The sequence below is a fragment of the Ovis aries genome, chromosome 13, assembly GCF_016772045.2.
Source record: "Ovis aries strain OAR_USU_Benz2616 breed Rambouillet chromosome 13, ARS-UI_Ramb_v3.0, whole genome shotgun sequence".
Taxonomy (NCBI): Eukaryota; Metazoa; Chordata; class Mammalia; order Artiodactyla; family Bovidae; genus Ovis; species Ovis aries.
This window is the reverse complement of record NC_056066.1, coordinates 46,338,483-46,354,417: the sequence shown is the minus strand read 5'-3', so window position 1 is coordinate 46,354,417 and position 15,935 is coordinate 46,338,483. Positions and strand designations below refer to the sequence as shown.

At 48.0% G+C, this 15,935-nt stretch overlaps 1 protein-coding gene and 1 non-coding gene across 9 annotated transcripts in view; one reads left to right on the top strand and one right to left on the bottom strand.

Moving 5' to 3' along the window:
- The window catches only part of DIP2C (disco interacting protein 2 homolog C), a 308,773-nt gene that overhangs the window by 68,019 nt on the left and 224,819 nt on the right, over window positions 1–15,935 (bottom strand). For all 8 annotated transcript variants that reach the window (XM_027976813.3, XM_027976814.3, XM_042229724.2 and 5 more), the window contains 7 exons: window positions 12,622–12,745; window positions 12,251–12,360; window positions 12,025–12,127; window positions 10,364–10,428; window positions 8,242–8,335; window positions 8,043–8,162; window positions 6,756–6,870 (listed from right to left, as the gene is read on the bottom strand). In XM_027976813.3, coding sequence (XP_027832614.1) covers window positions 6,756–6,870; window positions 8,043–8,162; window positions 8,242–8,335; window positions 10,364–10,428; window positions 12,025–12,127; window positions 12,251–12,360; window positions 12,622–12,745 — 731 coding nt within the window. The remainder of the gene's footprint in view (window positions 1–6,755; window positions 6,871–8,042; window positions 8,163–8,241; window positions 8,336–10,363; window positions 10,429–12,024; window positions 12,128–12,250; window positions 12,361–12,621; window positions 12,746–15,935) is intronic.
- On the top strand, window positions 4,400–4,506 carry LOC114117695 (U6 spliceosomal RNA). The gene has a single exon (XR_003591353.1). It is a non-coding gene; the product is annotated as a U6 spliceosomal RNA (small nuclear RNA).

Below are 15,935 nucleotides of genomic sequence, written 5' to 3'. Positions count from 1 at the left end.
ACAATGCACTCTATCATCTATATTTTAGAGATGGAGACACAATCAAAGGGAACCAAGGAGAAACTCAGTCCAGAAAACAACCTACTGGCATCCATCTTGTCCTGGTTTTGTAAGTCTCCTGTTGAGTTTAGGCATCATGGATCCTACTTTCCCAGTATTTTTTATTCTACAACTAGTCTTCAGAGAAAAAAATACTAACTATTTATCTGGATGCACACTGCTGGCCCAGACACCGGCCAGGGCCCTGCTGCCAGCTCTCCAGTGCACAGGTACTCCCTGCTCCTTTCCAAGCAGGATCCGGAGGTGACTGTGACCTCCTCGCACCCGAACCTTCCAGGACACTCCCTTTCATGTAGGTGAGAGGCCTGCTGCTGCCTTCAAGAACAGGGACATCAACATACTTAGTGGCCATGACCACGGGCGCCAAGCCACCAAACCCGGTGTCCACTCCAGCAGGACCAAATGAGAGCAGCCTCAGAAGGCCAGCCCTCCTGGCTGCCACACCCAGATCCACAGGCTGCCCAAGCAGCTTCCCTGTAACAAGCTGGCTTGCAGATTTACAAACATTTGAACAGAAGACCATCACAGAGCAAGACGTGTTCAGAAAGGGCCAAGGCTCTGAAAGTCTGAGCAGTGGAGGTGCAGCGGCAATTTTTCTTCACTAAGGACCACAGGCCAACCACTCAGTGCCATTTTCTACTTAAACGGACAAAAGCCAACTGGGCAATCATCTGCTCCAGCTCTTTACTGAAAGTTCAATCTCTTCTTCACCACAGGGCAAAACAAGCTGTCCTGGGAAGGTTATTTGGACAGGACACAGATGCTCAGACAACAGCACAAAGGAAAAAATCAGCTCCCAACCCTTCAAGTGAGAATGAAGGACTCAGCAACAGAAACAGACTGACAAGGCAGCCAATCACTTGTTTTTCGGTTTTTTATCCTTTCTTTTAAAGATCATCCAAGATTTTAAAATTTAAAAAATAAAAAACTAAAAAAAAAAAATATGCAAAAAAAATAAATAAATAAAGATCATCCTATGAGTAGCAGACAAAGTGTGAGTGCTGCAATGCTTCCAGTGCTGACTTTATAATACTTAAGAAAGTGTCCAGTTTGTCCTCACTCCCAAATCCACAGGAGCAATGACTAGGCCTCCCGGGCCCCCACTCAAAACTTGAGTGAATAGAATGGATCAAAGCTGTTTTTACTTAATAACTTGCCCTCTCACTTCTTACGTGTGCCAAGTGCACTTCAAGTTTTGGGGAAAAAATAAGCACAAAGCACAAAAAGACAGATTCATATTCCAAAAGCAAGACCATTCTGTAGACACAGCCATGTGCATGGATACCAGACAGAACAGGAATCTGACCTCTAGCCACTGGTCACACAGCCTGTAGAGGAAGATGTTCCAAAAAAACATGAGTGTTTTCACAAGTTTGCTTGAAAATGAACTTAAATATGAACATGTAAGAAACAAGGATGGTGAATGAAACAGGTTCTAAACAAGAGTTTAGCATGTGTTTTTCTTCTACATTCACCCGAGATAGAGACACTGTCACCCACTTCACCGCCACGCCGTCTGAGCAATGCCCCCCTGCACAGCCAGCACTCACAGCTCAAATGCAGCACAGGTCTTCCCTGGCATTAGAGCATCACTCCAGAGCCCCAGGCTGCTGCCCCACACCATACCTGTGTCCATGCCTTATCCTTCTCCCCTGTCTCGGCCCTTTTCAGGACCAGACTCATGGGGGCGTGGAAAGTAGGGACCTGGCCTTTCTGCTAATGCTGCTTTCTCAGAGCATCAGATCATGATACTATAACTTTATGCAGTTAGCTGCACCTAGTCAGTCAAGTGAAATTAAAGCAAACAAACAAAAACCCACAAGACTCCACTCGGGTAAAATGCAAACCTACATCTTTCTGCTTAGGTGAGTGCACACATCCAGTACACAGACATGCGGGAAAGGGCTGCACTCTTCACAGCCTTTGCTGCTGGTGAATTACAAAGGGTCACTGTAAGTACAATAAGTGACTTTAATGCCTCACTTTACGTATTTCCCATTTTTCTTTTATTCATCTATTAACATAATATATACTAAACACCAACCATCAGCCAGACAGAGACAGAGAATAAGCAATAATACACCAGTGAATCTGCCAGCCTGTGAGAAGGAAGCGAACGCAGAGAGGGCATCACAGAGAGTCACGTGAGCATGGGGTGGTCAGGGAAGGCCTCAGCCATGCTGCCCTATGGGCACACCAGAGACCAGGAGGTCTGGCCACAGGGAAAGAGGATGGGACCAAGAAGGAGCATGACCAGACTGTGTGGCCTTGTGGTTCCTGGCCAGATGGGACAGCAGGGCAGAAGGGCAGGCACTCGGTGAGGTGGTGGGAGAAAGCGTTGGGCTTGGATGTCCCCTGCAAACTGGACAGGATACTGGAGCTGGTGGAAGGTGTGGGGTGTGCATGTGGCTGCAGAGGATGGTAAGAGAGGACGGTAGTGGAGGCTTAAACTAAAAATCACGTCTACTCAGCCTCCACCTTTCCTTCCCACGTGAAAGGAGAACTGAGTCCACAGTGGCCAAGACCCAAGAGATGAAGACCAGCCCCCAATTTTCACATGCCCCTGGAGAGCCTAAACTCCTCATGGACAGGGAGCACACATGAAGCCTGGGAGGGGGCAGCAGGAGGGGAAGTGGCTACATAAAGCCTGGAGGGGCACGGGGTGCGGGCATGGGGCTGGTATGTCAGGCACGGGACGGGGCACAGGTTAACTGGTCCACTGTGACACAATCAGTAAGTAGCCTACCCTCCGCCCTTTCTATCACAGGAGGTAGCTGTGAAAATCAACATAAGACTGAAAAGCACTCTTTCAAATGTACCCGTTTTGGACAAACTCAAGGTAAATAACACCATGACAAGCACCTGGCTGGTCTTGAAATGCACCCTGAACTGCCCCCTAGAACCTCTCTCCTACCAGGTATGATGGGCATGAAGTTTGTGATTTCAAGTCACGTCAAAACCAAAATGGGGTGTCAGGTAGCACAATGGCGTATCAGCCTCTGTGAGCAGCTCAGCACATGAGAATTTGCTGGCTTTCTGAGGCCAGTCATCACCAGTGCTCTGTTCAACTTTACTGCACAAAGGAGATCATTTTCTGAGGCACTGCAGACAGATGTGTGCTGCCTACAGGTGCCGTATCTCCAGAACCACAGGGCACCTTGGACATGGTATCACCTGGTCAAAGCCATAAAAGAACAAGAAAAAAAAACCAGAAAAAGAACTCAGTGAAGCAGAGAGCAGCAACTTATCAGGCAGAGGTCAAACTACTGGTCATGAGTATGCTCACTGAACTCGGAGGAGAATGGAGGAACTGAGTGGGAATTTCCCCAAAGGCACAGAAAATGTGAAAAGAACCAAATAGAACTAAAGAATAACAGAAATGAAAATGACACTAGAGGGACCCAACAGTTCAGATTAGAGAACGTGGAATGGATCGGCCATCTGGAGAACACGGCAGCGGAAATCATCCAACAGGAAAAGTAAACAGAAACGAAAGACAGGAGGCCAGCTTAGGGGGCCTCTGGGACACCACCAAGCGCGCTGATGTTCACAGTACAGGGTGGCAGAAGGAGAGACAGAAACTCTGTCCAGAGAAATGATGGCTGAGAACGTTCCTGACCTGGGAAAGAAGACAGACCTTGAAGTCCAGGAAACACTGTGTCAGGATGAACTCAAAGACATCTCCTCAATACACGCTGCAATAAAATGGCAAAGGTTAAAGATAAAGAGAGAATCTTAAAATCAGAAAGAGAAAAGCAACTAGTTACATACAAGGGAAACCACATATGACTGACTATCAGTCGACTTTTCAGCGAAACTCTGCAACCCAGAGGGTTTGGCAAGACATACTCAGAATGCTGAGAGGAAAAACATAGAACTAAGGAGACTCTACCCACAAGGTTCTCATTCAGACTTGAAGAAAGGAGAAGAATTTTACAGAAAAGCAAAGCTGTAGGAGTTCATCACCACTAAACCATTCTTACAAGAAATGTTCAAGGGACTTTTATAAGTGGAAAAGGACATAACTAGAAATAAAAAATTATGAAAGAAAGATCTCACTGGTAAAGGCAAACAGGTAGTGGCAGTGGTAAAGGCAGTGGATCAACCACCTGTGAAGCTAGTAGGGAGGTTCAAAGACAAGAGCAGTAAAATCATCTACATCCGCAATAAGCAGTTAAGCAACTCACCAAAATAAAGAATGTAAAACAGGACATCAAAAACAAAATGGGGGGGAGTGGGAGTAAAAATGGAGTGCTTTTAGAATGTGCTCAAACTTACTGAAAACTTAAGTGACCATCAACTTAAAACAGATGCATATATACACAGGTTGAAATATACGGTGCTCACTTCAGCAGCACATATACTAAAACTGGAATGATACAGAGAAGATTAGCATGGCCCCTGTGTAGGAATAACATGCAAATTCAGGAAGCGTTCTGTATTTTTTATACTTAAGGCTGATTCATGCTATTGTATAGCAGAAACCAACATTACATTGTAAAGCAATTATCCCCCAATTTAAAAATATATATATGACATTCACAGCAACCACAAACCAAAAGCCTGTAACAGACACACAAAAGAATAAGCAGAAAGGAATAAAACATACCACACAGAAACCACTTTTCCTTTTCTTTCACTAGTAACTCCTTGCCTTGTCCACCTCCTGCCTAGAAACCTTCCATGTGTACAACCACTCAGAGCTTTTAAAACTCAACATTCAAAAAACTAATAAGATCATGGTATCTGGTCCCATCACTTCATGGCAAATAGATGGGGAAAAATGGAAACAGTGGCAGATTTTATTTTCCTGGGCTCCAAAACCACTGTGAACAGTGACTGCAGCCATGAAATTAAAAAATGCTTGCTCCATGGAAGGAAAGCTACGATAAAACCAGATAGCATATTAAAAAACACAGACATCTCTTTGCCAACAAAGGAAGGTCTGTATAGTTAAAGCGATGGTTTTCTCAATAGTCACATACAGACATGACAGTTGGACCACAAAGAAGGCTGAGTGCCAAAGAATTGATGCTTCTGAATTGTGGTGTTAGAGAAGACTCTTCAGAGTCCCTTGGACAGCAAGGAGATTAAACCAGTCAATCCTAAAGGAAATCAACCCTGAATATTCACTGGAAGGACTGATGCTGAAGCTGAAACTCCAATACCTTGGCTACCTTATGAGAAGAGCCAACTCACTGGAAAAGACCCTGATGCTGGGAAAGGTTGAAGGCAAAAGGAGAAGGGGGTGGCAGAGGATGAGATGGTTAGACAGCATCACCGACTCAAAGGACATGAGTTCGAGCAAACCCTGGGAGAAGGTGAAGGACAGGGAAGCCTGGCATGCTGTGGTCCATGAGGTCACAAAGAGCTGGACATGACTGAACAACTGAACAACATGCCAAGCACAGCAGGGGTCCCCAACCTCTAGGATCTAATGCTTGAGAATCTAAGGTGGAGCTGATGTAATAATAATAGAAATACAGTGCACAATAAACAGAAATGCACTTGAATCATCCCCAAACCACCACCTGTCCCTCTCCCCCTCCTTCCCCATCCACGGAAAACCGTCTTCCAGGAAACGTCCCAGGTGTCAAATAGGTCAGGGATTGCTACTCTAAAGCGCGTCTCTGGTGTTCAATGAACAGCAGTGTGTATCTGTTAATCCAAACTCCTGATCTATTCTCCCCCAACCCCTTCTCCTTTGGTGACCATAAGCTTATTTTCTCCGTATGTGTTTATGGGAACTACTGACAAATCCAGACAGGCCCTTGTAGCACTTCTCACCCTGGGCAAAGTCAGCTCTTATGAGCCGTAACCAAGGCCTGTCTCTGATAGGCACCAACGGCTCTGAAATGGGCAGTGATGCCAGAGTGACCTAGGACCAAGGGCATTGCATTTGCTGACCTTAGCAAGAGCCCCAGCAGCCCAGCTCCACAAAGCAGGAGACCCCAGACCCCAGGTTCCTCTGAAGTGCTGCTGAAGAGTTCAAAAGCTCAGAAAACCAGTGTATTTACTGTGCAGTGTGTGTAGAACTGCCTAAAATGAAGACAACATAAAAACCATGTGTAAAAGGGAAAAGGGGTGGCCACAAAATTTTCGTTTCATCTGTTTACTCTGTTCTGTTGATGTTGATTAGACACTAAGTTGTGTCAGACTCTTTGCAACCCCATGGACTGCAGCATGTCAGGCTCCTAGTCCTCCACTATCTCCCAGAGTTTGCTCAAATTCATGTCCAATGAGTCAGTGATGTAATCTGACCATCTCATCTTCCACTGTCCCCTTCTCCTTTTGCCTTCCATCTCACCCTGCATCAGGGTCTTTTCCAAAGAGTCAGCTCTTCGCATCAGGTGACCAAAGTACTGGAGCTTCAAGTTAAACCTGAGCCTAATACAAGCAAATGAAAATATGCATAACCTGCCAGGACGAGGTTCACTGCTCAGCATACCTACAAACAGACTTCCACTGACCTGGGAATCACAATGAATCTCCAGAGTGATAAGTAAGTTTCTAACTAATGAATTTAGACTATTCAAGAAAATCCATTCTAGCATATACAAGAATGAAAACTCATCTTGAAAGTTGGGTCTTATTTTTATTCTCACACTAAGATAAACTGCGAAGACTTCTGGGCCTCTGTTAGCTGCTGAATGAGACCTTTCCCCAGGCTGCCCACTGAGTTAACAGATTTGTACCTCCGGATGGCCACAGTGAGAGCCTCTGGTGAGCTGGCGCAGGGGCAGATGACCTCCTGGCGTAGACCTTTACTTTGGAAGACGTTGAGAAATGCATCACAGGAAGAAATAGACCCTAGACAGAAAGAGGGGATGACAGTGGACAATTTAAAATATCCCGTAATATAAAATGCCTTTGAAATTACAATTTAGGGACATGTGGAGTTAGGCCAGCATGGACAAATACTTCATTTAACATAACCTACCATTTCTGTTACAATGAAAGCTAATATTATTCTCAAACACAGAATTCAAGAATTTAAAAAATGCAACTACTATATTTAACCATATCTTTTTCCTGACTGAAGAACTTAACTTTAATAACTTTTCTGAAACTTGTTCTACCATTTTCCATATGCATGTTCCAAGAGAGAACTCTAAACCCAACTAAATGAAGAAAACATTCCTCTGTATTAATATGAGTGATGACATCAAGATATACAGTTATCAGGAACCTATCAGCTAAACTAGTTCCTAATACAAGTTTACCTTGCTTCTTTTAAGACCTATTACTCTGCAGTTATTGGTAAAACCATTTGTGTATTAAACAGCTCACAATTTATAAAGTTCTACTGAAAACAGAAGAGTCACTTATAAAACTAATATACAAAATTACCTGTTTGCAGATCAGATGCTCTTTAAGTGTATGATGCTTTAATTTAGAAACACAGATACTGCAAAGTTTACCAATGTGATCAGAAACATTCATTTACTCATTTTCATTCATTCATTTTGCTTCTAGCTTATATGCTCTTCTCATAAAAAACAAGCTAGCAGAGTTTCTGTTTCAACTGACTGAAATATCTCTCAAGGTATATTAATAGTATTCTGTGCAATTGTTCATTTATTTTATCCAGGTAGTTTCTGGTACAGAATTTGATAACGAAATTCCACAAAAAATGACAAATTAAATTTCCTGATCAATAAACCTGCTATGGACCATAAAATAACCATAATTAGTATTTCTTGAGCACTTATTATATCCCAAGAACTGTACATAGGGACTGTTGCATATCTGATGACTGGGTATCATCTTGCCACTAAAAGGAAGAGTAGAGTTTAACAAGTCATGTTTCCTCAGAATCAGGAAGAATAGCCAGGACTCCACCCCAGGGCTGTGGATGGACCTTCAGGCCCTGGTGCCCTGAGGCCCTGGTTAGAGTCTCCTTCACTAAGGTGAATGCTAGGAAAGGGGAAACCAAAGCCCAGGGAATGAGGCTCCTGCTGCCTGCCTGGTCCTTCACTTACAGGGGTTTGCGCCGTCGGCCACTATCAGCATCCGGAGAGAGGAGAGGTTGATGTCTCTCTGATCCCTGTGCGCCACCAAGGCCCAGTGCATGTCCCGGGATTTGACACAGGCCACTTTTGCTAAAGGAGAAGCAAGTGCAGTGAGTGACCGCCTGTATCGTGGGATGTGTTGACACTCAGTGGCAGCCCCCCAACGCACCTTTGTACTGGCAGACCTTCTGAATCCAGGACAGCGGGTTCACCTTCATCAGTGCGTAGGGGATGCTGATCACATGCATCATGTTCATGACGCTCTGGAAGCAGGATACGGGGGTGAGCAGGCAGTGGGGTGGTGTGGGGATCCCATGAAGGGGGTGAGCAGGGGGCGGTGAGGGAAGGTCCACATGGACATGACCCTCCAAGAGGCTGTGGGCATGGAGGTGACTCCTCAGAGGGTGTCTTGGTGCCCCCAGCTTCTACTGATACAACTCAAGAGTCTAAGTCCAAATCCTTTTCTTAGAAAAACTTAAATGGAATAATCACTTTTTATTGGGCTTTCAGTATTGAAGCTTAGCTCTCTAGTGTACTCTATTCATTTTGATTCACAAACTTAATTTCCTTTATTCAATGTTACGCTGAACTCCAAGCAGCAGGGTAGAGTCGTCTTAACCCCCACTCTTCTGTCTGGCCTGGCTCATGTAGACCAGGACCTGGAAAAAGCGCTTATTTCTTTAAATGGACGACAAAGGCTAGTTCTCTAGGTAAACGGGTTGGCACTCAAATGTGCAGCCGGGATTCATACGTGGCGCAGACTCATCCTCTGTGGCTGCACCCCCTGAGCTGGCAAGAAGGAACCACGATGTGGGGATGCACTAGACAAACCTACCCCATCAGCTCTGCCCCCTTTGTGGGTGGAAGTGGTACGAGAGGGCACAGAAGCTCTGGAGCAGCTCTGCCGGAAGAGGACCATGTGCCCCTCCCTGCACTGTGAGCCTGCTCACCGCCAGCACTCACCCCGCACCTCGGGCTTGTTGCCCACTCTGTGCAGGTACGAGGCATCTTTCACCATTAAGATGATGCTGTGGAAGAGTGGGAACTGTCTAGTCAGGGACCAGCCTTGCTCCAGAAAGTGGCAAGCAGAAAGAGACTCCGCAACTGTCAGTTCCTGGGGCAGCAACCTAGAGCACAGCAACCAGTAGGTGACAACATTCACAAGATCTACCACAGAACTCTTGAAAGCAAGACTGTCACAAAAGAACTCCAAGAGCTGTCAAGTAAGTAGATGGGCCAGGTACTCATTACACATGAGGCCATATGGTTCTCATAGAAGGTCATCATTCCCACTGGACAGATAGGAAAACTGAGACTCAGAGTGACTTGGGCAATGAATGATTCTTGGGCATGGGAGCAAGCGATGTGCCATGTCACAAGCCACAGAAGGACCAAGGTCCAACTTGGGTCCTCTGGGCTGTGCTCTTCCTGCAACACCAGCAGACAACGGGAGTGTGCATGTGGGGCTGTGCCTGTATGTCTTACTGATGAGGGTCCAGGCGCTCATGGGAAGAAGTTGCTCAGCTGGAGCCCCAAACCTTTGTCTGCAGGATGTTTGCAAGCTCTTGTTCTAATAACTTCTGGTTTATCAGGAAATAACAAATCCCACTTCTTATAGTTATGTTCCAATCACTTGTGTAAAACTACTAGAATTTTTTGCTTCAAAAAAGATATAAAGTTTCAGCATAAGAAACTTAAAAAGAGAAATGGGTGAGCGGAAATCATCACATGTACAACAGACACAGCGAGCCTCTTAACAGTGATGCTGAACACACCCTGAACAAGGCCATCAGTCCTCCTCACACTGCACTAACAAAAACAAGGCCTCTACAATTCACACTGAAGTTCTGACCAAGGGGAAATCTGTAAGTACTTTTCCCCGCAGCGTAACTCCTGAAACGTTCATTAAACAACAATTCAGAGAGAAAAACAAGAATGTTGCAACCAGATCAGATGTGTGGGCAAAGTGACCCAAATGCAAGCCGCCAAGGTTTCTGAGCTTGCCAATCTGAGCTGCTGCCCATGGGAAGGGAGATCCTGAACTTTCCTGAGCCTGAGAAAGGCCACGGTCACACTTCAGCCCCAGAGCGTGGCCCCCAACACACGTCAGCAGCTACCAATCTTCTGGTTTGCTGAGCTTTCAGAAGTTATCTTAGCTGACAACCGAAGACCTCCAGCAATGGCAGCTTCTCTTTATCACTTGGGAGGAAGGGGTCAGATTACGACTCTAACCCTGACACTTAGCACATGCAAAGATAAACAGGACAGCAGAGCCAGGCCGTCACACTCACCGTGAGGATTCCATGCCAGAGCCCAACGTCTTTCTTGAAATCCAACACATTCACAATCGTTTCAGCTGTACAAATACAGAGTCAAAGATTTTAACAAAAGACAGTCATGGACCAAAGGACAAAGGAAATTCAGTATCACATCAGTGGCAAGGAATGGGTCTTAGAAAAGTATCACCTCACTGTCTCTGTGGAAATGTTGCAGCCTCCAGTCAGAGCCTCAGAGACAGTGGCCTGCCTGGAACAGCAGCTCTTCAACCATCACTTAAAACACCCCACTCCTTCTCCTTTTAAAATGTGTTTTCCCCCTCCCTTCCTTTTTCTTTCTTAAAATATTCTTTTCCTGTCCCTCATATGTTCTCTCAAGAGAGAGAAATGCTGTGTACTTGCAGGAGGAGGTGACTTCCAGCAAATGCACCACTAGAATGCTCACCAAAGTCTCACACCAGGTGCCTTGCCCCATTTCAAAAAGGGGCATTCAAAATACACAGCCTATATTCTATTTTATGCAAGATTTTTTAATGCAGAGAATTAGGGAGCAAATTTACATTATCTATCCTCCCCAATGGCCCCAAGACTGATGGCTCTGGACCTTTGGGAAATTAGGGTAAGGAATACAGGTCATGAGGTGGTGGAAAAAAACTGGAATTCAAACTGACAAACAGGGTGGTGATCATCAGAAGTGATGTGTCTTCATGTGCGAAACATCTGGACACTTGTCCAGGAACCAGACATCAGTGGAACATCTCCTGAGAGTGCACTGCTCTTAAGAAGGATGATGAGAGAGAGAATAAGAACAGCAAGAAGAGCAAAGCGTCTCCTCCACGACTCCTGACAGACTCCAGGAAGAGACTCCAGCATGGTGGCAGCCTGAGACATGACCAGGGGAGACCTGATGGCAGCCCTTCCATCATGGAGGGAGCTACGTGATCTGACCCTTCCTGCCAGGAACCGTCAGCACTGTTTGCATGGTTATTGCCCCAATTCACTCTATCCCTGTGCTCCCAGGACCACCCCAAGCAGCATAAGGAGAGCACATCATGGAAACCAACGCTCGACTGAATCCCGGAGGCAGCACAGGGAAGGGGGCACTGTAGCATGGGGCACGTCTGTAAAGATCCCAGAAAGGTTCTGGTGTGCACCCAGAGGTGAACACACTCCAACCATGTCAACTATGTGTTATGGCCTGAACTGTTTTCTCCCCAATTCTTACCCTGTAGCCCTAACCCAGGTGTGACTACGCCTGGAGATGGGACTCTGAGGAGACAGTTAAGGTTACAAGAGCCCATAGGGCGGGACCTGACCAACAGAATGGTGTCCTAACAAGGAAGGAAGAGACTCCAGAGCTCCCCTGGCACACAGAGGGGGCCCTGTGAAGATACAGCCAGAGGCGCCGTCACGGGCCAGGACCCAGGGCCTGCAGCTCTGGGTGCTGGGCTCCACCCTCCAGACTGTGAACAGCAACACCTGCAGTTCAAGCCCCAGCCTACGGTGTCTGTTTTGGTTGGAGACTAGTAAGATGCCAACTAAACCGTCCAACAAATGGACCTTCAAGATAGCCAGGGAGAAACTTAATCCGACTCTCCTCGTGACTGGTGGGCATAATACACACCTCTCAGGGATGGATCTGGGGTCAGGAAGCCCCAGCAGGGGTCTGCCCATACCTTCTGTGTAGCCACACGCCTGTGTGAGGGCCTGGCAGTGAGTCAGAAGCGCGATCCTCGTCACGGTCACCCCGAGCACACTTCCATCCTTGCACGTCTTGTACTGCAATGAGAAGGGGCCAGGAGGGTAGAGCTCCAGGCCCACACCCGCCGCTGACCCTGAGCTGTGTGAGGGTTGCAGCATGTGTCACTCAGTTCTCCGCCTTGTCCAGACCCAGCGACTCACCTCAATATACGCAGTGTCATTATTTGCATCCTTAATGTGTGGAAACCAATCTCGAGGCGGTTTAGAGAGATGTTTTGACTCTGTGACAAACCATAATAGTTTTGGCCAACCTTGGAAATAAAGAACAAGTTCCTTTCAGGCAAGCATCACTAGAAGACAGATGTGACCCCACCTTCCTGCTAATGGCAAGATCCACAGCAGCACAGGCCAGACCAAGTCTCTGTGTGTCCACCAAGTCTAAGGGCATGGGCCAAGGTGCTGTGAGCCTCCAGGAACCGGAGCCCGCCACATGCAGGCTGGGAGACCTCCTGTGTGGACAGCGTGTTAGCACAGGCCATGGGACACATCCTCTCCGTCCAGCACGGGCTCACCTTTGAACTGCGGGATCTCCCCTGTCGGGCTCTTTGGCAGCCCCTTGTGGCAAGCATCGCTCGTCAAGGCTACAGTAACCCCACAGCTTCCAAGCAAGAACCCGATCTGCTGGCTTCCTGCATCCTGGAGATGGCAGCAAGGAGGTAAGGTCATGAGTAGAGGTGATGGCTGCTCTCCCGACAAAGCATGGTTTCACCCTGGGATGGCACCAACCCCTCAGCAGAGGCTCAGTCAGAGAGTCAGGGCTTGGCCAAACCTCATGCCCTCTGCCCACTGCCTAACCTTGGGCAGGGCACAAGCTTGGCCTCAGTCCTGTCATCTGCGCCATCCCCTTGGCCTGCTGTGACGGACGCAGAGAGGGAGCTCGGTGCATGCTGGTGCGCTCATGGGGTCTCGTTTCATTCCCCTCCAGCTGAACAACACCATGACCATGGGCCAGAGAGGATCCAAGAACATGCCTCTGGTCAGGACACTGACCCCAAATAGTCTATGATCACACCCACGCCCACCATGGAAACAAACATGCCGCATGGAGTGAGGGCACCACCACACAGACTGAGCAGCAGCATTTGGGAGCAGACACTGTGGGAGACGCACGCCTGGGTGGTGCCATCCCAAGCACCCAGATGCCCACAAGTCAGTTAATTCACTTTCCTTACTCCCACCACTCCCCCCAGCTACGATTCAGAAAACAAAGCTGTGGAGCAGCCAGCGTTCCTGGAAGGGAAACATCAGGATTGCGGTGAAGCCATCAGCTCCTTCTTTCCCACTCCAGTAAAATCAGCAGCATCAACATCTCAGAACCACATCTTCCCAGTGCCTAGCTCCCACATCTCACTGCAGATTGACAAGCTCTTCTCTACAAGGAATCCTGCATGACCAGCCTCCACATGGCCTTGAAGCCCCAAGAAGGGGAGGCAGCCTGGTGCTTCCGCATGGGGACCTTCCCATCCCAGGACCCTTGTGAGACTTTTCCTTCAAGTAGAGCTTTTTCAAAGAGAATTATATAATCTGTCCCTTCACTGTGAATGTGGGCATCACATCATTAAAAGCTGGACCAGGCCAGGGGCAGGGAGATGGCTCCACAGCCAGGTTCAGGGACAGGAAGGCACTTCTCTGTGATCGTGAACTTTCAGGGACCACCTACAAACAGGGCACTCATAGTGGCTCAGGGGAACTCCCAGGGCAAGTGTCAGACCTGCCAGGGCTCACAATGGAGGCCTGTTGTCTCCTAGGTCCTGTATGTCTAACATTTCCTCCTAAAGACCCTAAAACACAGAGGAGGGGTTGAGAGTAACCAGGATCAGGATCCGTGGCTACCATGAAATTCAGCTTTGTACCTGCTCCTTAGCGTCTTCTTGGTCTGGAAACTCCTACTCAGAGGTCCAGGTGCATGCCCACTTCCCAGAGCCAGCCCTGCCTGCTCACTGGGCTGAGATAAGACCCCACCACCTGCCCTCAGAGGGCCCCCAGAGTCTCCTTCACATACCTGGACCCTTGAAGTTAAGCCCAGCTTGACCCCAGAGCCTCCATCTTCAGCCCTCCATGGGCCAGTTCTCCTGGACTCCGGGTCAGCGCCCTGAGCCTGATCCTTGGGAGCCCACCCACATCCCACACCACCACCATGCAGAAAAGGCTCCACAGAAGCTACTCAGGAGGCACGAGAACTACTGTCCTGCGGCTGGAGTGCTCCCCTCTCCCATGCTGCCTGTGTGACTTTCCCTGGAATGGCTCTTTCTGGCCTGTGCTGGCTGGGGCCTTCCTCTGTAGAGCTGAGCTATGGGGCTACAAAATCTCACAAACTCTCCTGTGCTGTGGAAGAAAAGGTGAACCACTTCTGAGTGCAAACCTCTCTCTCCCTCACTATCCTTTCTCCAACAGAGCTGATGAGTGTCGTCACTTGCTAGGCAGTCTCTCCACACCCACAGTCTGTGACAGGTTAACTTCTCAAGCAGCATTAAATGCAGCACGTGACCATCCCCTACCCAGTCCCATCTCAGTCTCCCAGTCAGAAAGCATCAGCCATACTCATGAGAAGGATTCTCTCTGGCAAATCTGAGGTAAGTATACGGAAGTCCTCTTTCATGAACTCTGTATTTGTGGTCCTGAAACTACTAGCTGGTGCTTTTCCAGTTTTGATGTTTGTCTGCCCAAACTGCTAGCTTCTCAGCAAGTGGGTCACGTGCTAGATTCTAAGGGACAGACAGTCTGCACTGGTACAGGACAGTAAGCCCCGTCTGAGTCCAGAGGCAGATGCTGATGCACCAAGTGCTGCCGGGCTGGACTCCTGTGGCCTCAGGGCTCACTCAGTCACTGGTCTGTGGAACTGAATGTACAGTTTCACCTCTGGTATAGCCTTGCCACTCCCTATGCTGGCAGACGGGAAACTGGCTTCACAGCTCCGGCCAGCCCACAGGTCTACTCTACTGTCATTTGGCCTTCACAGACCAGCTCAGCACTCTCAAGGGGGTGGAGAGGACAACCACCGTCCACACCTGCCCACCGTGGCACAGACCTTGAAGGTTCCCCTGTGACCCTGTCCACTCTGTAGCCAAGTCCCAGAGGGATATCCCTTTCTACTACTATGAACTTCTCAAGTGAAAAACCAGCCTTTACCCCTCATTCCAAGAATAAGAATAAAGAAACACACATGGGACTAAGTTGTTCTGTGAGGCTCAGCAACACTCAAAATCTGGAAAATCTGGTTCTCTTTAGGCCCTTTAAGACAAGGTTAGTGTGCCCAGGACTGGTGGCTAGAAGATTCATAACTTCATTACCAGCGCCACTGTGCGCGTCTCACCTCGTGCTGAATGACAACCAAGCCAGTGTATTCTTTCATTTAAAAGTAAGAAAAGTTTTCTGAGGACAAACACTATGTTCTGAAGGCACAGACTGAGCCCAATGCACAGCTTCTGGCTTCATGACAGCCTGTGAGTCATCTCCTGGTTCTGTCCTTTCAGGCATGTTCTGAGGGAGACAGGGCCAGGAAGGAATCCCAGCTTTTTCTTCTGAGAGAGGGTTCCCGGTCCTGAGGTTAACAGTGACCATATGAGGGTCTGAATGGGCCCGGGAGATGAGTGAGACAGAGCCACATGGCAGGCCACAGCCAGGAACACCTATGACGGCTACAGGCAAGTCTCAGGAACCGCAACAGGTGCAGGTGAGACACCCCGCCTTCGCTCAGCAACCCCTGGTCAGGATGTGGCAGAGGCAGGTGCCTCTTTGTTCAAGTGATTTTCCTCTGCAAACCAGCCCTGGTCTGGAGGCTCTAGACATAAAGTAGACAAATCTACTTTCTACGTGTGATGAGTGA